Source organism: Berkeleyomyces rouxiae (genome assembly GCF_048999995.1).
Source record: "Berkeleyomyces rouxiae strain 22BRR77 chromosome Unknown BrBRR77_ptg000007l, whole genome shotgun sequence".
NCBI classification, from domain to species: domain Eukaryota; kingdom Fungi; phylum Ascomycota; class Sordariomycetes; order Microascales; family Ceratocystidaceae; genus Berkeleyomyces; species Berkeleyomyces rouxiae.
The window spans coordinates 485,231-510,564 of record NW_027396497.1 but is presented as its reverse complement, the minus strand read 5'-3'; the positions used below and the strand labels follow the sequence as shown (position 1 = coordinate 510,564).

At 59.7% G+C, this 25,334-nt stretch overlaps 10 protein-coding genes across 10 annotated transcripts; 6 read left to right on the top strand and 4 right to left on the bottom strand.

Annotated features, from left to right (window-relative positions):
- Positions 1-303: 303 nt before the first annotated feature.
- Positions 304-1,709, bottom strand: BROUX77_005922 (uncharacterized protein; the record flags this gene model as incomplete). Its single annotated transcript, XM_073750849.1, has 2 exons — positions 304-1,284; positions 1,350-1,709. 2 exons carry the CDS (start codon positions 1,707-1,709, stop codon positions 304-306), a joined length of 1,341 nt encoding a protein of 446 aa, XP_073603792.1.
- Positions 1,710-4,619: 2,910 nt separating this feature from the next.
- On the top strand, positions 4,620-6,011 carry BROUX77_005921 (uncharacterized protein; the record flags this gene model as incomplete). Its single annotated transcript, XM_073750848.1, has 4 exons — positions 4,620-4,639; positions 5,278-5,397; positions 5,484-5,862; positions 5,946-6,011. The coding sequence occupies 4 exons, from the start codon at positions 4,620-4,622 to the stop codon at positions 6,009-6,011; spliced, it is 585 nt and encodes a 194-aa protein (XP_073603791.1).
- A 1,322-nt stretch (positions 6,012-7,333) lies between these two features.
- On the bottom strand, positions 7,334-8,089 carry BROUX77_005920 (uncharacterized protein; the record flags this gene model as incomplete). Its single annotated transcript, XM_073750847.1, has 1 exon — positions 7,334-8,089. One exon carries the CDS (start codon positions 8,087-8,089, stop codon positions 7,334-7,336), a length of 756 nt encoding a protein of 251 aa, XP_073603790.1.
- A 1,227-nt stretch (positions 8,090-9,316) lies between these two features.
- Positions 9,317-11,131, top strand: BROUX77_005919 (uncharacterized protein; the record flags this gene model as incomplete). The annotated part of the gene is made up of 2 exons (XM_073750846.1): positions 9,317-10,944; positions 11,005-11,131. The coding sequence occupies 2 exons, from the start codon at positions 9,317-9,319 to the stop codon at positions 11,129-11,131; spliced, it is 1,755 nt and encodes a 584-aa protein (XP_073603789.1).
- Positions 11,132-11,413: 282 nt separating this feature from the next.
- On the bottom strand, positions 11,414-11,936 carry BROUX77_005918 (uncharacterized protein; the record flags this gene model as incomplete). Its single annotated transcript, XM_073750845.1, has 2 exons — positions 11,414-11,754; positions 11,825-11,936. The coding sequence occupies 2 exons, from the start codon at positions 11,934-11,936 to the stop codon at positions 11,414-11,416; spliced, it is 453 nt and encodes a 150-aa protein (XP_073603788.1).
- A 2,449-nt stretch (positions 11,937-14,385) lies between these two features.
- Positions 14,386-16,728, top strand: BROUX77_005917 (uncharacterized protein; the record flags this gene model as incomplete). Its single annotated transcript, XM_073750844.1, has 1 exon — positions 14,386-16,728. The coding sequence occupies one exon, from the start codon at positions 14,386-14,388 to the stop codon at positions 16,726-16,728; it is 2,343 nt and encodes a 780-aa protein (XP_073603787.1).
- Positions 16,729-17,285: 557 nt separating this feature from the next.
- Positions 17,286-18,850, bottom strand: BROUX77_005916 (uncharacterized protein; the record flags this gene model as incomplete). The annotated part of the gene is made up of 2 exons (XM_073750843.1): positions 17,286-17,399; positions 17,468-18,850. The coding sequence occupies 2 exons, from the start codon at positions 18,848-18,850 to the stop codon at positions 17,286-17,288; spliced, it is 1,497 nt and encodes a 498-aa protein (XP_073603786.1).
- A 1,089-nt stretch (positions 18,851-19,939) lies between these two features.
- On the top strand, positions 19,940-20,878 carry BROUX77_005915 (uncharacterized protein; the record flags this gene model as incomplete). Its single annotated transcript, XM_073750841.1, has 1 exon — positions 19,940-20,878. One exon carries the CDS (start codon positions 19,940-19,942, stop codon positions 20,876-20,878), a length of 939 nt encoding a protein of 312 aa, XP_073603785.1.
- A 664-nt stretch (positions 20,879-21,542) lies between these two features.
- BROUX77_005914 (uncharacterized protein) lies at positions 21,543-22,301 on the top strand (the record flags this gene model as incomplete). The annotated part of the gene is made up of 2 exons (XM_073750840.1): positions 21,543-21,899; positions 21,972-22,301. The coding sequence occupies 2 exons, from the start codon at positions 21,543-21,545 to the stop codon at positions 22,299-22,301; spliced, it is 687 nt and encodes a 228-aa protein (XP_073603784.1).
- A 780-nt stretch (positions 22,302-23,081) lies between these two features.
- On the top strand, positions 23,082-25,306 carry BROUX77_005913 (uncharacterized protein; the record flags this gene model as incomplete). Its single annotated transcript, XM_073750839.1, has 3 exons — positions 23,082-24,185; positions 24,240-24,701; positions 24,812-25,306. 3 exons carry the CDS (start codon positions 23,082-23,084, stop codon positions 25,304-25,306), a joined length of 2,061 nt encoding a protein of 686 aa, XP_073603783.1.
- Positions 25,307-25,334: the final 28 nt, after the last annotated feature.

The window sequence follows — 25,334 nt, the reverse complement described above, 5'->3', positions numbered from 1 at the left end:
AGGGAAGAGTGAGGCGGCAGAGGCTGAGGCTATATGTGGCATCTATGCATGTATACTTTTTAACCCTTGTGTAACATTGAGCCGCAGCCCTTAACCCTACCAGCGACACAACCCTAACAGCCTAAGATCGACCTCTAACTATTGTCTCGTTGCTTTGTTCAAGTTCAGTTCAGATTTCGCAAACTATAGCTACAGACGTATGCAAATACAATATACACAGCCAACGACAACGACCATCCCATCAGGCCATCCACAAGTGCCCTCCGACCCTCGTCTTTTTCTTCACCTGCCCCCCTCTTCCCTCTACAGAGCAGCTGGAGCACGGCCGCGGATGAAGCGGTAACTCGTAATCAGATGCAGGTCCTTGTTGCGGAAGTCACGCTTGACACCCTCAATCAGCAGACGGGCCTGCTCCTCGGTGTAGCCCCAGATACGGGTGAACAGGGCCAGGGTGTGTGACTCGACGGACATTTGCATGTGGATCTGCTCAAAGCGGCCAAGCTCCTTCAGGTGGGGGTCCTTGGGCCAGGGGCCGATGGGGATTCTGACCACCTCCTCGTGCACATCCTCAAAGCCGGCGTCAATCATCCACTGCTTGTGGAAGCGGGCGACGTTCATGGTGCGGCCAAACTTGCGCGACGCAATGTCCAGCTTGTCGACCCAGTCCATGGTCCAACGCGCGCGGTCGCACGAGTCGTCGTCGCTAAAGACCCAGGCATCGTATTCCTGGATCTCGCACCAGCCGCCGGGCTTGAGCGTGTTCTTGATTTTTTGGTAAAACACGTTCCAGTCGGCGCAGGTGCCGCCGAGCGCGCGGCCGTGAATGTAGTCAAACTTTTCGTCCTCGCGCCACGTCCACTCGTCCTCGTAGTCGTCGACGTGGAAGTGGCAGTTGGGCGGCACCCAGTCGGGCTGGATGGGCGACAGGTCGATGCCGTAGACCTCGGCCTGCGGGAACTCGTCGGCAATCTCAATGGCCCAGATGCCCGTGCCGCAGCCCAGGTCCAGGATGCGCATGTCGGGCTTGTCCTCGATGGGCACTGTGTGCAGCCCACCGTGCTGCATCAGACGCCAAATGTGGTGCTGCAGGTTCAGGCGCTCCTGCTCACGGTCATCGTTGGGCAGCATGTACTGGCCCTCCCGGAAGGCGTGGTAGCGGCGGCCGTTCTCGTACTGGTAGTGGAAGATGGACGACGAGATGGAGGCCGTGTTGATGGAGCCACCCTCGGAGCCGTAGCTGGAGTCGGTGACAGAGGCCTCGTTGGCCTCGGAGAAGGCATCGTGCTGGAACAATGGGTTAGTGGGCCGTGTGTCTCTTGTTGGGTTCGGAGGTGTGGGTAGCCACTTACATCAATGTCTAGAGGGGCGTGGCCCTCATTGAGAGTGGCCATGCCGTAGGCCGTGGTCGACATGTCCAGACGCTCGGGCAGGTGCTCTTCGAGATAGAGCGTGTCGGCGTCATAGGCAGCACGGGCCGCGGCTTCGGCTTCGGCATCAGGCTCGGCACCGGCGCCGGCAGCAGGAGCTTCAGTTTTGGACTCGGTCTCAGTCTCAGTCTCAGCGGCAGGCTTGGCCGGCTCATCGGCAGCAGGGGCAGCAGTGGTGGCAGCAGCAGCCGGAGTCTCGGTAGCAGGCACCGTCTCGGCGGCAGCGGGAGCGGCCTCGGCAGCAGCCGGGACCGGGTCAACGGGCGGAGCAGCAGCAGACATTGCGGCAGAAAGAGAGGGAGAGTTTGTGTGGCAACTCGTCACAGGGGCAAGGGTGGAGATGTCTCAGCCAATGTAGAAACCAGTTGCAGCAGTGCAGCAACAGCAACAATGGTCACAGGGAAAATAGGGCGTGTGTCAAGTGTCACAAGGATGCAGCGGGAAGCTTTAGCTTGACTCGGAAGTGAAAGTGCTCTCTTTTTTTTTTTCAGCCCTAGGCCAATCAGGGAAAGAGCGGAGCTGGGAAAGGAAGAAACGGGAAGGGGAAGATCCTCGCAAGGAAAGAAGCTCTTGGAAGGGAAAGAAGAGAGTATCAAAGAAGCGTCTCGACGAGGAAAAAGAACATGGGAGAAGAGAAAAAGAAAGAAAAAAGAAGAAGAAAAGGAACGAAACAAAAGAAGAACGGGAAAGTGTGACAATAGCTCCTTCTTATTTTCCTCTTGTGTCTCCCCAAGGTTGCATTTGACCGACAAGGTGCAAGTTGGGCGGACGCGGAAGAAGGCAATAACCAGCAAAGAAGCGGGGTGTGCTATAGGAAATCGGAAGATGGAAGCTGGTGATAAATTGCTATAAATTGGGTGCTGCAAAAGGAATAAAAAGAATTAACTCATAGGTTGTGCTACTATCTGATTTTTTTTGGCAGGCGCAGGCAGGTAGGGCCGTTCTTTCCTTTGTTACAAAGTCTAGCTATTCTAAGATTGCGTCCTGAGGCATCAATTCACGAACCAAGTGCCATGGCCGGCCAGAGAAGCGAAGCTTTGTAGCTTGGGTTGAGTTTTTAGCATGACAGAGCTTTTGTATGTGTCTCTTGATATTCTGTGGTTTGGAGACACCAATTGCTTGGAGGGGGAGGTCCAGGTACGATACAGTAGAGCCAACACAAGCACAAGCCGTGCTCGTATATATTTAATACTGCGCGGCTTGAGAAGCCTTGACCTCTTGCGGTGGGCGAGCCACCGGAGTTTCTTTTGGGAGCGAGACAAGAGTCAAAGTGTTTGTGTGCAAGAGAAGAGAGAGGCCTGTGGACACGACAGACTGGTGGTGGAGGAGGGAGAAGGGGGCTTTCGAGTGTTGTATTTCCATGTATGTAACTATCGGACACACATACATGTGTACACGTGCTTCTACTTGCAGCCAGGCCTAAAGATCGGAGTGAGTGGTAAGTGGGATGCCCTGGGATTGGGGCACATGGGAGTCTAATTGTGGGTGGTGTCAAGGATGTCCTGGCCAGGGACGGGGAGAGGGCGGGGCGTCAAGATCAAGCTTCAAGGGAACTAAGGGCAAAATGACAGCTCCCAGTCCTGTCTATCTGTATAAATACGAACAGGTGGTCGGTCTTGCAGCCGGTCTCAGGGCCGAGCCAGCCAGCCATGGATGCGCATACATGAGCCACGAGGTCATTAGGAAGTGGGTGTTAGCCGCCAAGTCCAGACATACAGACATATGTATAGATGTATGGGAGAAGTGGAGATGGGCTGGACCTTGGGTCCAGTTATATGCAGGAATATGATATGGGAAGGGAATAACTACATGTGTGTAGTTGACTAGTTAGTTGTAGTATGTAACTATGTATGTATGTGCATGCATACATGCATACATGCATAGAAGGACAACGGCCGTAATTGTACGGCCAGGGCGGTAGCAGCAGAGAAGCACAGGCAGGAGAGTAGGAGGGCAGGAAGGAAGCAGGCCAGAGGGCCGAGGGGCAGGAGAAGAGCAGAGGGGGAGGGGACGAGAAGGAGGGGGGGGGGGGGGGGGCGGAGGAGGAGAGAAGCAGAAGAGTCGCAGCCAGTGGCCGCTTGGGGAGAGGTGGGGGAGAGAAAAACATAAAAAGGCCAGGCAAGCTATCAACCGGTGTAATTGGGTCGTCGGCACATGTCACATGTCAGAGTGGCAGTCTGGCAGTCTGGCGCAAGGAGAGACGGGGTAGACGGACGGGGTAGACGGAGTAGACAGAGGCACATTCGAGTGAGCACAAATATCTCCAAGTGAGATCTGGATGCTACGGCAGACTGCAAACGTGTAATTTTCCTCGCAGGCCGGTGTGCAAGCAATGCAAGATGAGAGTATCGCATGGCAGAGAGAGAGCAGAGGAACAGAGAGCCCAATACAGCCATATCTTTCTAGTCCGGCTTCCTCCCCAATGCAGGAGCTTTGATGGTTTTTGGATGCTCGCCCTCTCGGCCCAGAGCGTGTGTGTGTCTTTTTTCTCTTCTTTTTCTGTTTCTTGTTTTGCTGTCCCTCTCTTCCCCCTCCTCCGGCGACGTGGTATCGACTCCTCGACCCCAGTCGGGGTCATGTGACCTGCACCAGTGGAGGGTAGGGTTATATGGGGGCAGAGTGTCTAGACCCTAACCAACCCCAATCTCCATGCAGCATCCCCCCCACTTTTCAGTCTGCATTCTGCCACTTCCACGGATCCACTCCTGCGTGAAGCTTTAGCTCTGCTCCAGTTCAGTTCTGCTGGCCTCTCTCCTCGCTCCTTTTCTCTCGCTCTCCTTGTTCCCGCTTCTGCTTCTCTGTCTCCTGTGCTTGTGCTCTTTTTTCTTCCTTTTCTCTTCCCGTTGTGCTGTGTCCCTCGCCCGCCCGCTGGTCTCTTTTTTCGCTCTTCGTTTCCAGCCCATTCTCCGCCCGCCGCCTGCCTGCAAAATCCGCTGCTGTGATTTGACAGCCGCTTCCAACCACCAACTTTTTTTATTCTCCCTTTTTTATTCTTTTTTTTCTCTTCTCTGCTCAACCAGGCCATCTCTGTCTTCGTCTTCGTGCTCGTCCTCGTCCTCGTCCTCGCTCTCACCATCTCGCTGTCCGGCTGTCTTGCTGCCCTATTTATTCTATTTTATTCTTTTCTTTTCTTTTCTTTTGCGGACAGTGCACTTGCGGCTCGACTTCAGTCCCTCCATCCATCCATCCACAATGGTTGTTCCCACTATCAAGTACGTCAACTCTATTCACATTCACATCCACATCCATATCCGCCTCCCTCCCGCTGTCCTTGACTTGTTGGCCGCCTCGCTGCCGTGCCCTGTGCTTCCATCTGCCCTCCGCCCGTTGACCCCACCTCCCCCGATAATGCCTCCGTCTGCCCCCCCCGTTGTCTTGCTGTATCCGTCTCGACCCCGCCCAGCCTGGTCCTCTGTCTCCGTCGGCCTGTTGATTATATCCGTCGCCATCGCCATCTCCGTCACCACCTGCCACCCGTCGCCACTTCTCCGGCCCTGCCACCCGGCCACCGCCATTGCGCCGACTCGACCGCCTTTGAGCCCGCGATTTGTACACCCTGGCTTTGCCCCGCACTAGAGCCCGTTTCAGTGCTCTCCTTTCTCTCCCTTCCATAAGCCTCAAGCCAGCCATAGCCACGTCCGGCCCATGTACACGAAACGCTCCTGGCTTCAGCTTGGTCTTATCTCTACCCAGCCAGGGATCGACAGGGGACAGCGACAGCGGCTCGGCCAACCTGGCTTGAGCCGTGGAATACGCGCGACTGATTTGGAGGAGCAGCAGCAGTCATACACTCTACACCACACTCCACCGTCTTCTCCGTGTCTCCGCTTACCTACTAACACCGTTCCAGGTGTGTCGTTGTTGGTGACGGTGCTGTTGGCAAGACGTGCCTGTTGATCAGCTACACCACCAACAAGTTTCCCTCGGAATACGTGCCCACCGTCTTTGACAACTATGCCGTAACTGTCATGTAGGTCTCAATCTAGCCTAGTCCAGTCCGGCCTGCGCCTTTTCCACCCTCTTCTCTCCCTGTTTCTAACCTCTGACACCATCTAGGATCGGCGATGAACCCTACACACTCGGTCTTTTCGATACCGCTGGCCAGGAAGATTACGACCGCCTCCGCCCCCTCTCATACCCCCAAAGCGACGTCTTCCTAGTCTGCTTCAGCGTCACGTCGCCGGCCTCGTTTGAAAACGTGCGCGAAAAGTGGTTCCCCGAAGTCCACCACCACTGCCCCGGCGTGCCGTGCCTGGTGGTCGGCACCCAGGTTGACTTGAGAAACGACTCCAGCGTCCGCGCGAAGCTGGCCAAGCAAGATCGCGAGCCCGTCAAGCGCGAGGACGCTGAGCTGATGGCCAAGAACCTGGGCGCCGTAAAGTACGTCGAGTGCAGTGCTCTGACCCAGTACAAGCTCAAGGATGTGTTTGACGAGGTAAGCATGGCCATCTCCTCGCCTTCTGCCGCGAGCCAGCTTTGGCCCGTGGCCTCTGTGAGCCCTTTGACTAACCCGCCTAGGCTATTGTCGCCGCCCTCGAGCCCCCGACTCCCAAGAAGAGGCAGCACAAGTGCGCCATTCTGTAGACGCCAAAGAATGAGACCCGTCCCGTAGATACAGCAACGGGAACCGACAAAGACGCCCCCCCCCCCCCCCCCCCCCCCGAGACCGAGACTTTCTCCCACGCCCACACCCTTTGTCCCGGCTCTTTATTTCTTTTTCACATGACAGATGAGAAGGGCGGAGAGGAGGGGCCCCTCCAGATCTGCGTATCTTCCTCCTCTCTGTCCTTCGAGTCTATCTCTCTCTCTTTGTCTCTCCCAATCTGCTGTCAACAAAAGCTGTTGCTTTCTTTGTTGCGCCTGGCTTTGCGCTAGGTCTGGCTGCTTCCTCTCTTCTCTGCTGCTGACTCTCTTACTCCTCGCCGCGTCTGCCTTTTTTTGCCTCTTGATTCTGAGTCTTTGTTATATGCTTGTTTGCTGCCTCTTCCTTTCCTTGCCCTTGCCGCCTTCTGCTTTCCTGCTCTTCTGCCTGCCCTTCCCCCGGCTCTATTGCTGGCTTTAGTTGCTGCTTTTCCTCTGTCTGCCTCCCCGTCCCCGTCTCCTCGGCCCATCCATGTTCCATGTGTATCCTCCAGCTCCCCGCATGAAACCCGTGGTCTCTCTCTCTCCATTTCTGTGTGTAGACTCCCCCTTCTTCTCTCTCGCCAACTGCCAGCCCGGGCCTCGATGACGACAACGACCCCTCCTCCAACGACGACACTCCCATGGCTTCGATACCCCACTTTCATTTCATTTTATTTATTTATTTTTCTTCTCATTTTATTTTCTTCTCTTTTGACTGTTCCTCTTTGCCGGCACTTTTTGTTTCTGGTCTTCTCTTGACTTGGCTCTTGGGCCGGCCTCCTCCGTAGTCCCCCGAGAGCCAGTCCTGAGTTGGCCTGAACTGGAAATCTGGAAATGTACGGGACTCTACATACATAGTAACCTAGACAACACCCCGCGTCTTTTTCTTCTTTTTTCTTTCTCTTCCTCTCTGGCTGGATATTGGAGATCTTCTCCATGTTCCTTTTCTTTTCTCCTCACCACCTTTCTCCTTCCTACTCTTCTGCACAATACAATATCTTGCCAATCTATATTCGATCATGTCACTCCCGTATTTCTTTGTTATTTACTTTGTGCCTGCGTATTAAATTTGTTGTGAAGTAGTAGTCAACTGATAGTTATTGAATACTATAACTAACTAAATTGTAAGCGTGTGTATATCTCTAACCGAGTCCCCAGACATTTTTTACTTCCTTTTTTTGTCTAGGCTTTTCTTGGTTTCTTCTTGGGACCATGTCGGCTTTGTCTCCGAAAGCCCCTGCATATTTTGTGGCGCGGCTCTCTTATTGCTGCATCGGGCCATCCTATTTCTCGCTAACCAACTCCGACTGCAGATCCAACTGCGCCTGCTGCCGAGACGGCGGCGGCGCATGTGCTCCCAGCTCATTCACCAGGCGCTCCATTGTCGCCTTCTTGCTCTCGCGCTGCCAGCGGGCCAGGTCAAACTCGCCGTAGGACACGGGCACGTTGTGGGCCGCGACAAAGACGATGCCGGTCAGGGGCTTGGTGGCCGACGAAGGCGACGGGGGCGGCGTGGCGCGCGCGGCGTCCGGCTCGCGACCGTTGCTGCAGTCTTGGGCCGGCGTGATGGTGCACTGCGCGACGGTGTATGTCGGGCCCTCGTACGCGCACAGCTTTTCGATGGTCGCGAAGCTGGGTGCGAGAAAGTAGCGGCCGCGGAGGACGGGGAGGCCAGCAGGGTCCGGCGAGACGCCGGCGCCGCTGTGCGCACTGTTCGGCTGGGTGTCTGTGTGTGGAGTCTCGGGCCGGGCCGGTGTGTAGCAGATCGCCGAGGGGAAGACCTTCCACATGCGGGCTTGGAAGCCGTAGATGCTGGCGGGTAGCAGCGCGGGCGGCGAGGCGAGGGCGGCGGCCATCTGGGCGATCTCGGGGTCCATGAGCGAACCGTAGACAAAGACGGGGATGGGGCTCGCGGGCCACCGGCGGTGGACGTCGGCTAACGTCATGATGTTTTTGGGGCGTGGTGCCGGGTTAGTAGGGGGAGGAGAGTCCGCGGTAGGAGTAGGCGGACTCTTGTAAAGCCAGTGAGGTTCAGTCATGATGGGGGTAGGGTAGGCAAGTGGCTGTTAGTATAGAGAGACTTTAGTGAGGGACCCTGTGTGCTAGAAGGGTTTTGGTCATTTGGGCAGTGGAACAGAGCGACAGAACACGGATAGAAAAGGCAGTGCAGGGGAACAGGGAAGTGGACAGGTTAATAGGTTGTCTCTGTTACTGTGAAGACGGTGGGATATGAAGGCTTTTAAGCTCTGGGCTTCAGAGACGACAATTAGCGGAAGCTGTGCTTCGATAGCTTGTGCGATGCTCTCAAATACAGGGAATCCCCTGTAAAGCATGTCCCGCGCCAAGGCCTGGTTACGCTATGCCCGCCGACGATAGATGGCACTGGCTGTGCTCTAGTGACGTGCCGCTCCGGTATAGAAAGGAGGATGGCCTTAGGATTCTACCCATCACCAGGGCCCTGACCCGCCCCATCCGCCTGTTTGAATTCATGTATAAGCCTGGCTACACCAGGAAATCTCAGCATCAAACAAGCAGGCTCCGCGTGCATCAACCGCAGGCCAGGGTCGCAAAACTGGACGGTTAGCGCGCAAAGGGGGCCAGACAAGCCCAGGCCGGCGCCACCCAGCCCACCACACCAGTTTTCTCGCGTGGCCTCCTGCGGTGTCACTCGCAGACGGCTGCCAGCGGCGTTGCCGCCGAAGCGGCAGGTTGGCACCTTGCAAGTTGTCATGGCGAAGGCGGCGGATTCTGTTTATGGCGCTTGGTGATTTTTGTGGTTCTAGGCCACAGTCGTGAATTGTGAAAAACGTCCGCCATTTGTCGGCTATGACGTAATCGGCCGGGAACCATTCTAAAAAACGCATACCACTACGTTAGGTCGCGAAAAAACAATAGAAAAGCTAGGGTTATAGGGCAAGATAAGAGAAACCCCTGGCTGTTATCGTTCCTTTGGGATAAGCGCAGGTAAGCAGACTTGCCTGAGAAGGGTCTCTAAGGGTCTCTAAGGGTCTCTGACTCATCCAAACAGGCTCCTTTTATCTTTGGCTCCCTTATCTGCAAAGACCCCTCCCCCCCACGATAAACCATCACCTCTTGTCCTCTAGATACCATCACAGCTTTTAAACCACGACCAGCTCCAGATCGGAACCGAACTGGCTTCTCTTCCGTGCCTTTAATATTTTTTCTCTGTTGCTCAGCTGCTTGTCATCTCCGTATCCGGACTCTCTCCCCTGCTCCCGATCCCGCTCCCGCTCCCGACCCGCACAATGGCCGACCTGGTCGATCGCACCAAGGACGCCGTCACGTACGTCGACACCGACGTCGGCGTCGATGACGTCGCCGCAGCCAACGGCTCCGAGGCCCAGCCCTACAAGTCGCTGGCCTTTGCCTACATCCAGAACATCGAGCAGGCCTCGAGCAAGTACCTGATCCGCGCGTCGCAGATCGGTGCCCTGGACGCCGGCCAGGACGAGTCGGCCCGCCTGGCGTGGAAGGAGCCGGCCAAGAGCGCCGTCAAAAAGGCCGTGGCCGCCGTCGACCAGCACAAGAAGAAGCTGGCCCGCGCCGCCAAGGTCGCTGCCGAAGAGGACGAGCGCCGCAAGGCCCGCGAGCAGAACCTGGATGCTGCCAAGAAGATTGTCCTCGCCGAGGACACCTCTCTGCCCGCGGCCCAGTGCATCAAGATCTCGCAAAAGGACATTGCCCTGGGCGAGGGCGACAAGAAGGGTGCCCGCGTCAAGGTCTTTGGCCGCATCCACCGCCTGCGCCCTCAGAAGAACGCCACGTTCATTACCCTGATTGACGGCTACGGCCACCTGCAGTGCATCCTTCCTGCCGGCCAGCTGACCCAGACCTACGACGCCCTGACCTTTGCCATTGGCACGTCGCTGGCTCTGTATGGCGAGCTCAAGAAGGTGCCCGAAGGCCAGACTGCGCCCGACGGCCGTGAACTGCACGTCGACTACTACCAAGTCATTGGCGCGTCGCCCTCGGACGACGATGCCATCACCAACAAGGTCTCGGCCTCGCAGAACCAGTGGGACGCCGCCATGCTGGACAACCGCCACCTTGTGCTGCGTGGCGACAATGCTGCGTCGATTATGAAGCTGCGCGCCGCCGTCGAGTGGGCCTTTGTCAAGGCCTACCGCGACCTGGGCATCACAAAGGTCTCGCCCCCGGCCTTGGTGCAGACCCAGTGCGAGGGCGGCGCCACGCTCTTCAGCCTTCCCTACTACGACGAGCAGGCCTACCTGACGCAGTCATCGCAGCTGTACCTCGAGACTGTTATTCCCAGCCTGGGCTCCGTGTACTGCATTGAAAAGTCGTTCCGTGCGGAAAAGTCGCTGACGCGCCGCCATCTCAGCGAGTACACGCACGTCGAGGCCGAGCTGGACTTTATCACGTTTGAAGACCTGCTGAACCACCTCGAGGACATCATCGGGCGCATCATCGACACGGTGCTGGCCGACCCGGTGGCCACGGCGGCGCTCAAGGAGCTCAACCCGGGCTTTGTCAAGCCGGCGCTGCCCTTTTTGCGCATGAAGTACACGGACGCCATTGACTGGCTGAACGCGCAGGACCCGCCGATTCTCAACGAGGAGGGCAAGCCGCACGTTTTCGGCGACGACATTGCCGAGGCGGCCGAGCGCCGCATGACGGACATCATCAACCGGCCCATTTTCCTGACGCACTTCCCCGTTGAGATCAAGGCGTTTTACATGAAAAAGGACCCGCAGGACCTGCGCGTCACCGAGAGCGTCGACGTCCTGATGCCCGGTGTTGGTGAGATTGTCGGCGGCTCAATGAGAATGGAGGGCTACGACGAGCTGTTGGCGGCCTATGAGAAGCAGGGTATCCCCGCCAAGGATTACTACTGGTACACTGACCAGCGCAAGTGAGTTTTGACACTGCCACGCAGGCGAAGCAAGAGAGAGACACTAACATGGCATTCTAGGTACGGCACCTCGCCCCACGGCGGCTACGGACTGGGTCTTGAGCGCTTCCTGGCGTGGATGGGCAACCAGCACACGGTCCGGACGACGTGCATGTACCCCAGATTCATGGGCCGGTGCAAGCCTTAGACGGCGTGATGGAGTAAGTAGCACGGGGGCCATGAGCGGAGAGATGCAAGGAAAGTTTGGGCCCGATAGACTACAAGGAACCAAAAAAGAAAAGCCACACAGTATGATGATGAATATAATAAACTCGTGTATTATTTTTTCTTCTTCAAGTTCGGATGGCATGGCAGGGGTTCTGTGAGACACTCGGACGCACACAGGTAGGCATTTATTCACATTTGTCCAGATTCATCCACGCCTTGTTCTCGCTCGCTGCCTTTGCCCTCGCCCTACAACCGATCTGTCCTAGGCTTCTCGCTCTCGGCCACCGGCAGCGGCATCGCGGCCCCCCTCCTCGGGGACATGGGCGACGACTTCAATCTCGACGCGCATATCATCCTCGCCCAGCTGCGCGACGCCCACACACGTCCAAATGGGCTGGTGGTCGGGCATGTAGGCGCGGAAGTTGCGCACCATGGCGTCTAGGGCCTCCTTGTTGAGCGGGATGTGGTACGACGTGACGCGGAAGACTTGTGGCCAGCCGGTGCCGCCGGCGTCGCGCAGGCAGCGCTCGACGTTGGCGAAGGCTTGGTCGATTTGCGTGGATATGTCGGTGGGGATGTGGCCGGTGAGCGGGTGCCAGCCGCCTGGAGGCAGGGGGAGAGAGAGGTTAGTGGGAGGGAGGGGGTGAGAGAGAGAGGGGAAGCAGAGACGCACCCTGGCCGGCGCACTCAATCCGGTCGCCAACGCGGACGGCTTGGCTGTAGGAAAATGTTTCTCTGTTGCGCACACCAACGCCTTCGTAGGCGTAGTACTTGAGGTGGGACATGATGGGTGGTGTTTGGGAGATCAGAGCTAGCAGGGGGCGACGGCTTCAAGGTTATGGAGGAAGAGTACAAGATTACACTTCCAACAACATGCAGAACTGACTATATATGTATACGTGTATTCGTGTCTACGCGGGGCGTGTACATGCACAGTGTAGTTTGATAGAGAACTTTACGGTCTAAGCAGCCCGGTGGGTTGTACATTTGTGAGCTGATGTCACTCTGTGAGCTCCAGCCCGGGAGAGGGGAGGGGAGGGGATTGTAGAGCTAGTAAGTTGGCGTGTTATTGGTGGCAGGTGGTGGCAGGCGACGGGTGGTGAGTGGCAGCTGGCAGTGGGCCAAGAATAGATGATGCATAAAGAGAAGTGGATGTGAGGCAAAAACCCAAAAAAAAACAAAAAAAAAAACAGAAAAAAAAAGGAGCACAGGCGCAGGTTGGACTTTGACTTTGTGTTTCTGTTTGACTCTTCAAAGATCAAAGAGGAAAAGAAAAATGCCGAGCCAGCACAGACAGGGGCCGGTCTTCTTGGAGCCAAGGTCAAAGGAGTGGTTCTCTGGTGGTTCGCCTGGTCCCTTGGTCTTCTAGGGTCTGGGGCTTGGGGACTCGAAACAAGGACAAGACAGAAAGGGGAGACAGATGAAGAGAGCGGGGGAGGGGGAGGGAGAGAAAGAGAGAGAGAAGAAGAGAGTGGAGAGCGGTGGGCCTGGAACAAGAAAAGAACAGAGCCGTGAGCGAGGTATTAACCAAGTGTTTTGTGCTTTGCTTTCGCCTTCACTCCATGCGAAAGCACGCACAACAATAGAGCGCGCCCCCCCTTCAGGAACAGGAGCTGGAGTTCTAGTCTTGGGGCCTGGACTAGGGGAGTATGGAGGGACGGGGGCTACTGGAGGCTACTGGGCCAGGGCTGCTGGCTTATACTGGACTAGGCCTGGTGGGATAGGCCAGAGGGGAACGAGATCAGCCAACATCAGCGCAGGAGCAAGGGAGCAGGGGGGAAAAAGCAGAGGCATACAGAAGAATAAGCAGACGGAGAACCAGAATAAGCACCACCAGCACCACGCTCAAGGAGAAAACAAGCCAGGGCAACAGACGCAACAAACCGACCCCGGCGAGGGATTGCGGTCGCCTACACATGCTCCCCGGGACGCGTATCTGGCAATGGCAACTCGGCTGTGCGTGAATTGGGACGAGGGATCGCCCGTATCTCCGGCCGGCCCGCTTACATAAGCCAGCCGCGGACAGACAGACAGACAGAGACGCTGGCACAGACTCTCTCCTGCCCTTGTTCCTTTACGCCCCTGAGGGAGAGAGAGAGAAAAAGAAGTAAAAAAAAAGGCTCCTTGTGCTTCCCTGTCTCTGCTCCGCCCGCCTGTGCTGTGACTCTCTGCTGGGCTTGGGCTTGGGCTGGACTAGGCCCCTGGCCCCCTTTCCAGGGCCCCCCCCTCTCTCTCCTCTTTTTCTTTTTTCTTTTCTCTCCGGCTAGTTGGGCGTAGCCTCCTTTCTTCTCTCTGGTCCCCTTCGATTCCTGGCCCGCTTCCTTTGTGGCTTCTGGCTCCAGAGGGGGGAGAGGGGCCCTGGGGGCGCTGGAGGGGAGGACACAGGGCTGCATTTTTTTTCTTCTGCTGTTTTCTTGCGCTTGAGCTTGCCATAGACCAAATGTCCAGGCTCAGGGCACCCTCAGAAATTGGCTTGTATGGACATATCTGCAAAAGAGGGCAAAGGCAGGGGGAGTTCCCGGCGGAGGGGGCGCGGACAATGGGCCGCAGGAGAGCAGGACATCTGCGTGCTATAGTTTACCTGTCCTCTACTGCTTCGTTCTCCTTGCGTGTCATCTTCGGCTGGATCCTGGTCCAGTCCTTGCTCCTGGCTCCCTGCTCCTTGCTCCCCGTCGTCTTTAAAAACTCACCGCATCTGCAGCGTCGCCGCGGGCTGGGGCTCCCCCTTCTTTTCTCTTCTGCTTTGTTCCATTCTTGATTTCTCCTGCGTGGCTGTCCCGCTGTGCTCTTTGTCCTTTCTTCTTCTTCTTTTTGTTGCTGTTGTTCTTGTTCTATTCTTCTGCTTCTCCTCCCTCACCTCCTCCCGCTCCCCGAGAGCTTTTTTCTTGTTGGCCATTTTTATTTTCTTCTTTATTTTATTATTTCTTTCATTTTTTTCCGTTCTTCTTCTCCCGCCTTCGCTTCTTCGTCTGGCTGTAGTCGGCTTCCCTCCGGCTCTGCCTCGCCCCCCTTCTTCCGTCTCTCCGGCCTGCCCGGTGCCTCCCGCCGCCGCCGCCGCCGCCGGTCTTGCCTCTCTGCTGCATTTCGTCTCGCATTCATCTCACTTCTCTTCGGTCTATACCCGCGAATTATACTTCAAGCATCTTGTTGTGTCTCAAATCTCTCTCTCTGCTTCTTCTGATCGTCCTTCTCTTGCTTCTCTTCTGTTTCTCGCTCCCCCGGCCGCTGCCCAACATGCAGGACCTCGCCAGCCAGAACGCCCCCGCCCGCTTCGGCCACGCCTCGAAGCCCTCGACTTCCGAGACTGGCTTCTCCCACGGCGCCTTTGCCTCCAACGTGCCGAGCTTTACGGACCGCCTCCCGCGCCGCGGCACCACCGTGCCCACCATCAACACCCAGTCGCTGGCCCAGCAGGCTCAGCCCATCAACCCCAACGACATGGCCACGCCCGGCACCGCCTTTGACATGCAGTTCACGCCGCTGCTGCCCTCGCAGCTGCTGCTGGGCAGTCCGTTCCAGCCCGGAACGCCCGCCAGCTTTGCCAGCCCGCAGTTCCAGAACCTCAACTTCCCGCAGCAGCAGCCGCAGCCCGGCGTCGTCGGTCTGACCAGCCCCGTGCCGCAGACCCTGTCGCCGCAGGCCTTCCAGACGCTCGTGTCGCCGTCGTCGTACGGCGCCCCGCAGTTCTTCAACGCCCAGTCGCCGTCGGGCTCGTTCAACGCCGCCATGTCGGCCCAGCCCACGTCGCCCGTGTCCATGTCCACCACGTCGGCCGCCGGCAACAGCCGCACCGTCTACCTGGGCAACATCCCCGCCGAAACCCCCGCCGAGGAGATTCTCAACCACGTGCGCAGCGGCCAGATCGAGTCGGTGCGTCTGCTGCCCGACAAGAACTGCGCCTTCATCTCGTTCCTGGACGCCAGCTCCGCTACACACTTCCACTCCGACGCCATCCTCAAGAAGCTGTGCATCCAGGGTCAGGACATCAAGGTTGGCTGGGGCAAGCCGTCGCAGGTGCCGACCTCGGTGGCGCTTGCCGTGCAGCAGTCGGGCGCGTCGCGCAACGTCTATCTCGGCAACCTGCCCGAGGACATCTCCGAGGAGGAGCTGCGCGAGGATCTGACCAAGTTTGGCCCGGTTGATATGGTCAAGTATGTCAAGGAAAAGAACATTGCCTTTGTGCACTATCTGTCCATTGCCAACGCCATCAAGGCCGTGTCGCAGCTGCCGCAGGAGGCCAAGTGGCAGGCCCCGCGCCGTGTCTACTACGGCAAGGACCGCTGCGCCTACGTGTCCAAGACGCAGCAGCAAAACGCCGCCCAGTACCTCGGCATTGCCCCGGGCCACGCCCACATGCTGACCGGCGCCGACCGCGACATGATCTCCAGCGCGCTGGCCCAGCAGTCAGTGGCCGCCGCTGCCGTGGCCACCACGGCCGGCGGCATCAACAACTTGGGCAACCGCACCATCTACCTCGGCAACATCCACCCGGAGACTACGCTCGAGGAGATCTGCAACGTCATCCGCGGCGGCCTGCTGCACCACGTGCGCTACATCCCGGACAAGCACATTTGCTTCGTGACCTTTATCGACCCCACGGCCGCCGCGTCGTTTTACGCCTTGAGCAACCTGCAGGGCCTGATGATCCACAACCGTCGGCTCAAGATCGGCTGGGGCAAGCACTCGGGCGCCCTGCCACCGGCCATTGCGCTGGCCGTCAGCGGCGGCGCCTCGCGCAACGTGTACATTGGCAATCTGGACGAGACGTGGACCGAGGAACGTCTGCGCTCCGACTTCACCGAGTACGGCGAGATCGAGCTGGTCAACGCCCTGCGCGAAAAGAGCTGCGCCTTTGTCAACTTTACCAACATTGCCAATGCCATCAAGGCCATCGAGGCCATCCGCAGCAAGGACGAGTACAAAAAGTTCAAGGTCAACTTTGGCAAGGACCGCTGCGGCAACGCCCCGCGCCAGCTGCAGCCCGGCGCCGGCGGCGCCTCTCCCAACGCCGAGGCCGTCGCCTCGCCGCCGCCCGTCAGCAGCGACTCGCAGCCCGGCTCCGGCTCGCCGTCCGCCACCACGTCGCCGCAGCCGACCGCCACGCTGTTCGCCCAGAACGCCAACCCGCTGGCCATGTACCTGCAGCACGTGTCGCAGCAGGCCCACTCGCAGCAGGCCCAGCAGCACCAGGTCCTGGCCGCCCAGCAGGCCGCGCTGTTCGGCACCGCGCAATCGTCGCCCAACGAGGCTGCGCTCGAGGCCGGTGCCGTTGCCGCCGCGCCCGGCGCGGGCCCCGGCGCTGCTCCGGCCGCCGCCGCCACCACCATTGGCGGGCTGCTGGCGCCCAACGCCCGCGGCGCCTCGCACAGCCGCGCCGTCAGCCTGCCGGCCCTCGCGCCCGGCTTCGAGAACGGCGTCGCGTCGCCCGGCTCCGTCGGCGGCGGCTCGTCGGGCGCCCCCGAGGGCGAGCGCCGCGGCCATCAGTACCAGGCTAGCTACGGCGGCATGGGCTCGGGCTTCGGTCTGGCTATCCAGGGCGGTCTGAACGGCTGGGTCGAGGAGGAGGTCGCCAACTAGAGGCCCATGCCGCGCCGGTCTGGCCGGGGCATCGCCTCCGTGGCCGCTCTCCGTCGTCGATTCTTCTCATGCTTCATTGTGTCTTCAACTACTGCTTGCAACCGGCCTTCTTCTTCTCTGCTGTCCTTTTCCCTGCTTCATATTTCATCCCACCTTCTTGACCCCCTCCTTCTTGTTGTTCATGTTTCCTTTCTCTGTGTGTCTTTTCCTATATTGTTTATTTTTTTTATCTTTTTCTTTTCATCTTTTTCTCTTACATTTTTAAACATTTGTCTTTCCTGAGGAGGGGGCTTAATCGCCGGGCACAGAAGTTAGCGCGACTTGAGCCAGGATCTATTCTACCATATACGTTCTTATATATTGCGCTGTTTGCATCTAGAGAAATCCAAACTTGTAAATGTGTGTGTGGTCTATTTGTAGATGAGAAAGGCATAAAGGAAAGGACAAAAGAGACTGCTAAACTCCCCAAGAAACAACCCCCAGAATAATAAGAAGAAAACCTCCTTCCCCGTGCATTTGGATACCCTCCATCAACGGACCGTCGGTCAGGCCCACGTCTAGTATCCTGCCGGCTCCGGCGTGCTCGGAATCGCCGGCTGGTCGAGGTTACTGGCGCACTCCGCCTTCCAGTGGCGCGGCGTGATGTTGTCGACGATTTCCTTGAAAGCGGCCTGTGGCATCCATCGTTAGCAAACACAAAATGAAGAAGAACCCCCCCCCCCTTGGGTCACAAACTCACCAGCGTACAAAACGACTCGTCCCCCGGCAAATGCCGCCCAGCCGCCGCACACCCCGGCACCACCAGCGGCCGATCATTGTACCGCACCCGCACAAAATATCCGTCCAGTGCCTTGCGCTGCGCGCCCGCAAGCTCCGCTGTCGGCGTGCGCCCGATGCGCGCCGTGCTGCCGCCCAGCCAGGCCCACGTCCGGCTGCCGCTGGGCCCCTGCGGCTTGGGCGCCGGCCGGTCAGCGGCGCGGAACAGCTCGACGGCAACGTGGCTCGTGAACGGCGGCCAGCGGCCGTCAAAGGCGCCGAGCGCGCTGAGCAGCGCCGCCAGCGTCGTGTCGTGGCAGCCGGCAAGCGCCATCTTAGGCGGCGGCCCGCCCGCAGCAGTCGGATCGCCGCCCTCGGCCGCGCGCACGAGCCCCGCCACCACGTCACCCAGCAGCGCGCCGGAGCCGAGCCGCCGCGCCTCGGCGCTCTCGGCGTACATGGCGAACCACTCGTCGACGCCTGCCGCCTCCAGGCCGGCCAGCACGTCGGCGTGGTAGAACTCGCGCGGCAGCCGGGTGGCGGCGCCCGTGCCCTTGGCGCGGCTGGCGTTGACGCTGTCGAGCACGCCGAGCGCCGACGGTCGCGAGGCCACGCCGATGCGCGCTGCGTCGCGCGCGTCCGGCGACCCTGCGAGGTGCCGCGCCAGCTGCGCATGCACGCGGTCAGCGGCCGGGGACGCGTCCCAGCGGACGGCCGCGCGCGCGCTAAACGCCTCGGCGAGCTGGCGCAGGCGCGCGCACGCGGCCGTATTTGGCACCAGCGTCTCGTCGGCCGGCGCAGTCTGGGTGACGGCAAAGGGCGGCAGGTCGGCCGCGCGCGCGGCGGCCGGGTACAGGCCGGCCACGGCGTGTAGGAGCGATTCGAGCGCGCGCGGCACGCCGGTGCTGCGCAGGGCGAGGTCGGTCGACTGGCTGAGCTTGGGCGGCAGGAAGCCCAGGCTGGTCACGTAGAGCTGGCGCAGGTGGGCGCCGAGCGCGTGGGTGCTGGCGCGGCCGGCGTCGGTCAGCGTGCCGGGTGCGCAGAGGTCGGGGCCGGCGGGGTGCGGCTGCGCGGTGCCGTCGGCGGCGGAGAGGGTCTGCAGGTTGCGCTGCCAGAGGAGCTCGGCGGGGGGCGGTGGTATGGAGTCGGCGGCAGGGGCGGGCAGGCTGATCAGGGCGCGCATGGTGCGGGCGTAGCGGCAGTAGGGCCAGAGCGGCGGGTGGTTGAGGTGGGCGAAGCGCGGCTTGATCGGCGTGCGCTCGCCGTGGCGCAGGAAGATGTGAACTTGTTGCAGGGCCAGAGATGACGGGTAGAGCCGGGCCAGCTCGGTCGGCGAGTACGGCGTCGGCGGGGGCAGCGACGTCATGGTGGAGCAGGCGTGCGCGATTTCGGCGGGGCGAGCGGCGGGGCGGAGAGCACGGGAATGCGGTGACGTCAGACGGGAGAAGCGGGCGGCCGGGCGAAACAAGAGGGAGAGACAAGCGCACGAGGGCGAAACCAAGACGCAAAAAACAAAGAGAGAGACAGCAAAGCGAACAGTGGCTGGCGAAAACTTCCAACGTACAAAGAAAGAAAGACGAGCCTGTTGAGGGTTGAGGATTGAGGCTGGCTTCTCAACAAAAGCTGGAGAAGGGGCTCAGTGGGCTCGGAGCCCTGTCGGCTGGATACAGCGGCTGCCAGCAGCGGCTTCAGGGTGCTTACAGCGCCCCTTGGGCTAGACACCGCCAGAGTTAGCGGCTGTTTCAGAAGGCGACACCCTGTCTGTTGTTCAGGGGCAGGCTTGGACAGTTGATTGCCAGGGTTAGCAGAGCTAGGGTTAGACTTGCTTCACCGCCAAGGGTTGCTCGTCTCGACACCATCACCACCGTGTGTCCTCCTCCAAGCCAGACAACCACCAGGGCCGCACGGGAGACAATATCTTCCCCTGGCGGCTTGCAGCTCACAAGGGGCCCTGTCCAGTGCCCCAGCCCAGGTGGCGCTGCACGAAAAGCAGGCCGGCCGGGCATCTAGTGCGGGCTTTTGGCTTCTTGTGAGTCATGGAGCGAGTCACGGCCAGCAAGATGTGGATGTGAGCGTGAGAGCGAGTGTTTTGAGAGGCGCAGAGAGCAGGCCAGGCCATGTTTGCGAGTCTTTGTCGTTGGTGTCATCATATAATCGTCGTCTTCGTTATTGTCGTCGTCTCTCTTGTCGTCGTCGTGGTTAATCCGCCAATCACAAACAACTTTCCCACTCTTCCCACTTACTTATTCCCCATTGCCTGCCCAACCAGAAGGTGCATCTCGTTTTGGCAGCTTCCCCAAGCAACAACACAACACACGGAAGGCACCCTGTCTGTCTGCCGTTTGCTCCTGCCCCCAGCGCGTGAAGAATTTTCCACATCATCTCCTTGTTCTCCTCCTCTTCTTTTCCCTTTCTTCATCTCTCCCGGCTCCCTCCAGCTCTGGCCTCCGCCAACATGGACCCACCACTAGCTCCGTTCTCGCCGCTCTCGCCGCCCCGCCAACCACACCCCGCCTCCGCCTCCGAGCCGCCGCTACCTCCCACGCCCCGCCGGATCCCGCTGCCTCCGTCGCCCGCGCACCGCGCACCGCCCGCGCCGCCCTGTCTCCCCACGCCACCACCCTTCTCCGACCCCGTACTGCGCCGGAGCTCGGAGCCGGTCCCGCTGTGGCATCCGACGCGCATCGCGCTCTCAGCGCTGCGGCCCTTGCGCACGCTGGCCCAGGACGTGCTGGAGTGCGCGTGGCCGCCAGAGGCCCAGGTGCCGGTGCACGCGCAGCCGGCGCCGCCCACGGCCGTGGCCAAGATTGCGTCCACCGACGGCCACGCGCTGCTGCTGGCCCACGAGGCCACCGTGTACTGCCGCATCGAGCAGGTGCGGCCGCCTGCGCCGCTGGTGCCGCGCCGCTCGGCCGCCGTCGACGCCCACCTGGGCCTGGCCGCGGCTGTGGCGCCAAAGTTCCTGGCCCACGTGGTCGATGCCGAGGGCCGTGGCATCGGGTTTCTGTTGGAAAAAGTCGACGGGCGCCATGCACGCAGGCCTCCGCCGCCAGGGCGTGGCAGAAAACGGGACCGCCGTAGCGCGGATAAATTAAGCCTGGAGACCGACGCACAGAGGAAAGCCGCAGCCCTGGGCATGTACGCATTTGCGCACGACGACGACGATGGCGACGTCGGTGCATGTCGCAGGGCACTCGAGAGGCTTCATCTGCTCGCCATAGAGCACTGCGATGTCCACTGCGAAAACTTTATTATCCGCGACGATGGCGGCGCTGTTGTGCTGGACTTTGAGTACAGCAGGTTAAACCCAAGCCAAGAAGACCTCCAGCGTGAAATGGATGACTTGGAAACAAGTTTGTCGAGGAAGCCCAGGCGGCCTGTTGGAAAGACCTAGCTCCTAGCTAGGGTTTGCATCGAATGGGGGGATCTTGTCTTGTTTTTTTTCTTCCTTTTTTTCGAATGTCCTTAGCCGCCCTGTCAGCCCTCTTCCGCTCTTCTTCATATCTCTACACAGCTATTAATGGAAACATTGTCTCAAAGCACCCGTCATCCTGTCTCTTGAGTTCTTTGAAGAAAAGCTGACTAGCCAGCCAGGGAAGACTAAGCATCTGGTGATTGGCCGTTTCTGGCGCTTGAGTGCAGCTTGCCCTGGTCTTACAGGGGCCATCTGAAGAATATGACTGACTCGCAGCCAATCAGGTATAGAGGAGAGGATCAACTAGGATGCACAAGACTCTACGCCTGGCAGAAGAGATGACGGACATGTGCAGACAAGTCTGGCCCGGCGGGAAGAGCGTGTGGCAGGATAAAAATAACACACGGCAGGGGAGGGGGGGAGAACTTGTGCAACGGGCTTGCAAGACCCCTCGGCTCTGTCTCTATATCAAGGACACAACGTCCGGCCGTGTTTTAAGATGTGAGCGAGGGACACTTGAAGCCAGAGTTCTTTTCTTTTCTTCACTTGCATCTTGTTTTTCTTTTCTACCTTTCTCTTTTCTCTAGTCTTCTTTTCCACGGCTGTTGCTGGTCTTCGCCCGTCGCTTCTTGCATCTCCCACCATGTCCACCAAAGACCTCCCTCCCCCGTCCGACTTCGAGGCCTCCTCGCGCGGGACTCTCACCCCCTCTCCGGCTCCCACTGGCCCCTCCGAGCTGTCGATCCCGTCCACCGTCGTCAAGTCCTTTGTCGGCCTGCGCTCCGGTCTGAACCTGCTGTCGCTGGCCATTGCGGTGGCCATGCTTGGCCTATCAGCCAAGAATCTGCACGTCTACAACCAGACCCACCTCGCTGCCGACTTTCTCCTGCCGCTGTGGCCCGCCAGCTTCAACATCCGCCCGGCTGTCGCCATGGTTGTCGTTGGTGCCGTGGTGACTGTGCTGAGCTCTGTAGCCGCCGGTCTCGAGCGCGCTCGCAACGTGAGTCTCCTCTTTTCCTTCTGGGCACCTCTCCCCCCCTCTCTCTCTCTCCTGTGCTAACCTATACCCTAGCCCTCCTGCACTATCGTGGCAGCCAGCGCAGCCCTCTCACTGCTATCCTTTGTTGCCGCCATGACCGCCGTAATTGTGCACTACACGGCCAACAGCGGAGGGGCCGAGACCGTGCATACGTGGAGCTGCGAGTGGAAGCATGTTAGCATGTTCTCGGCCCCCAACTTTGCCGATCTGTGCATGCAGTCCCGCGCAGCCGCCGGCCTGGCCGTGGCGCTGATGCCGCTGCATGTGCTGGTCCTTGCGGCCGTCCTGCTCGGCTTCGTGGCGGATAAAGCGGGGTCTTGGCGTGGCCGTGGCCGTGGCTGTCGCGAGGAGCCAAAGAAGTAAGGCAGCGGTGGTATGGGATGTAGGCGTTTGGGAGGGGGAGTGGCGAACATGTGGCGGGGCTCCGGTGGAATAGGACGGACAAGGCTGTAGCTGTAGCTTGGTTCTTTTTCTTTATTAATCTCATGGCAGCGTCTGCTTGGTCTTTTCTTGTAGTTTGCTCTTTCAATCCAAAGTTGCTGTATCGGCCTTTTGGATCTCCGTCACGCAAGCTAGAGGACTGGAGTTTCTGGCTTCTAGCATGGGGGAAGGAACGCGTCCACGCCGGAACCCGCTCACGGCAGGCACGCGGTGGGTCTGCTCCTTCCGCGCCTGAGAACGCGTCTCCTGCATCTTTTGACTTCCCCCGCTTCGAGGCCACGGCCTTCCTCCTCCCACAAAACCTCATCATCCTCATTTTAGCCCCGTGAGACTGCCTTGGTATCCCACTCACTCCGGCTCTCAAGCATCTTTTGCCAGCGTAGCCGCACAGTCCGAAGCCACGGCACCAGCCCCGTTCCGAGCGCGTGTATATCCAGCGATCCCCACTCCAAAAGAGCTCCGGCGCTGTGGGCTCCGGACCGCCGCCTAGCTAGAGCTAGGGGCTTGTTGGTCTGCAGGCAGCCGCTGTCTGGCGGGGACTCTTGCACCCTTTCCGTCTCTTTTCGGTTTCGTCTGTTCTTGTTTGTTGCTAGCGACAGAGAGCTCCACCGCGTGACTGCATTGTGGCTGCCGGCCCGAGTCGTATATATATATCTCTACTGTATATATCTAGGCACTGGCTTCTCCTGCCTCTTTGCCCCAATGTCTTCGTTTGGCTTTTTCAGAAGCAGGGCTTTCCGGAGCCACCAGCCGCTTAGAACGTCTGAATCATCGTCCATGGAGCCTGTTACGAGCTGCAACATGCCATTGTCTGAGTCTGGTGCCGAGACCGGCGTTGACGCGGGTCCCGAAGCCAATGCTGAGACTGGCCCTCGTGCGAGCCCGGAGCTCAGTGTCGGGGAAACTCCCACGTCCACAGGGGCAGACAGACCCGCCGGTGCACCTCCTCCGGACCCAGACACCTCGCGATGCACAAGCGTCGATTTCTCAAAGTATCACACCAGCCCCACCGACTCTCCCAATCCCAATTCCCTGCTCCAGCCATCTGCCAACGCCGACACCACCCCGTCAATCCCGCCCACTTCCGCCCGCAGCCAGCCCGCTCCGGCCCCAGCCCCGGCCAGCGCGCCGAACCTGATCCCGCCGCCGCTGCGCCCCTTCGCCCTCAAGGACACCATCTTCGAGCAAATTGACCCCGACGACGCCCTAGTGCTCGCGCGCAACCCGCAGGACCGCGTGACCGCCGGCATACGCGGCTGCGGAGGAAACTACGAGCACCTGCCGCCCGTCGGTGCGCAGCCCTCATTCACGACGCGCGCCAGCCACGCCTCGGGCCACCCGCCCATGCTGCGCCATGCCGGCGCGTCGGTGCAGCCTCTCAATGCCGAGGCTGCGGCTGGGGACGCGCCCGCCGCGGACCCGTTTGCGAACCCGGCTGTGGGGTATCCGCCGCGCCTTGTGCCGCCTTCCCTTCCGGCCCGCCCCGGTGTCAATTTGTCTACTAACCCGTATGGAATACCCGTGGTCCCCCAGACCCACGAGTACACGGGCCGCATTAGCCGCAAGTCAGTCATCAAACCGCGCTCTGCTGTGTACGGCCAGAGTTCCACTGGCTCGCCGTCGGCGGCGTTTGACAGGTTAAGTCTTTCTCCAGGCAAGACGCCTGGGGCCTTGCCCGTGCGCGACACTGTGGGAGAGCTGAATACCCACAAGCAGTCCCACGAGATGGAAAGAGAGGGATGGGAGGACGAAGAGTCTATACGCCAGGCGTCAGTAGTAATGGTAGATCTGCTGACCAATGTACATGTAAGTGTTCTCTCGCAACATCCCAGACATCGCCCAGCCACTGACCACTTGCAGATTGAAAAAGAATGCCCCATCCTCGAAGAACTCACCATCCAAATCTCCAAGCGCTACAAGCGCCCGGCCGCTAGCATCGCGCTCTCCCTGCGCCACGGCGTCTGCATGGTCTACGGCGGCTCAATGGACCCCGCCTACATCCTCACGCTCTACGCCGAGCCAAGCCAGGTGTCTGAGTCGGCCAACCGCCGCAACACCATTCTCCTGCAGCGCGTCGTCCGCGACACCATCAACGTGCCGCCGTCGCGCGGCACCATCCGCTTCGTCGCCGTGCCCGACGACTGCCTCGGCTACAACAACACCACCCTGCAGCATGAGCTCAACGACCTCCAGCGCCAGCGCCACGCTGACTCCCAGCGCCGCTCGCGTGCCGCCGCGCCGGTTCCGCTGGACGCGCCAGTCACGCCTGCCAGGACAAAGCCGGGCGAGCATATACCGTCGCGTAGTCTGATGAGGATGAAGGTACGTTTCAAATCCACAGTAACCACCCAAGACACTACAACAACCACGTCTCCGTGCACAGCCCCTCCTCGTATCCCAGCCGGCGCTAACTCTTGTTTCCCCCCACACAGTCCTTTGTCGGCCTTCGCCCCGCCCTCGGCGCACTGGACCCTACCGACCCCTCCACTGCCACCGCTACAGACGACGACGACGAAGACGCAGACACCCTCTCTCCGCCGCGCCACAGCACCGACAGCAAGCGCGCCGTCTTCAGCGCCAGCGTAGCCGCAGCCAACGGCACGCTGGACTTGGGCTCACCGCAGCCCTATGTCCGGTCTGCGTCCAAGTGGGGCTCGCCCAAGACGCCGACGCGGCCCCGGCGCGGCGTGTCGCTGACGTGGGCGTCGGCGACGGCTGCGATGGGCGGTGCAGGCGCTGGTGCCTTGGGCGCGGGTGGGTCGATGCGGGCGTCGGCGCGGGCCAGGGCGGTCTCGGGGTCGCCGCAGATGTGGTCGGAGGGCGATGGCTTGGTTAAGAGTAAGAAGAGTTTTGTGTCGCTGATGTTTGGGCGGCGCGTGAAGGGGGATGGATCGCCGCTGAAGAACGAGAATGTGCCGCTGGTGTGAGACGGGAGAAGTTGGAAAGTCATGGTCA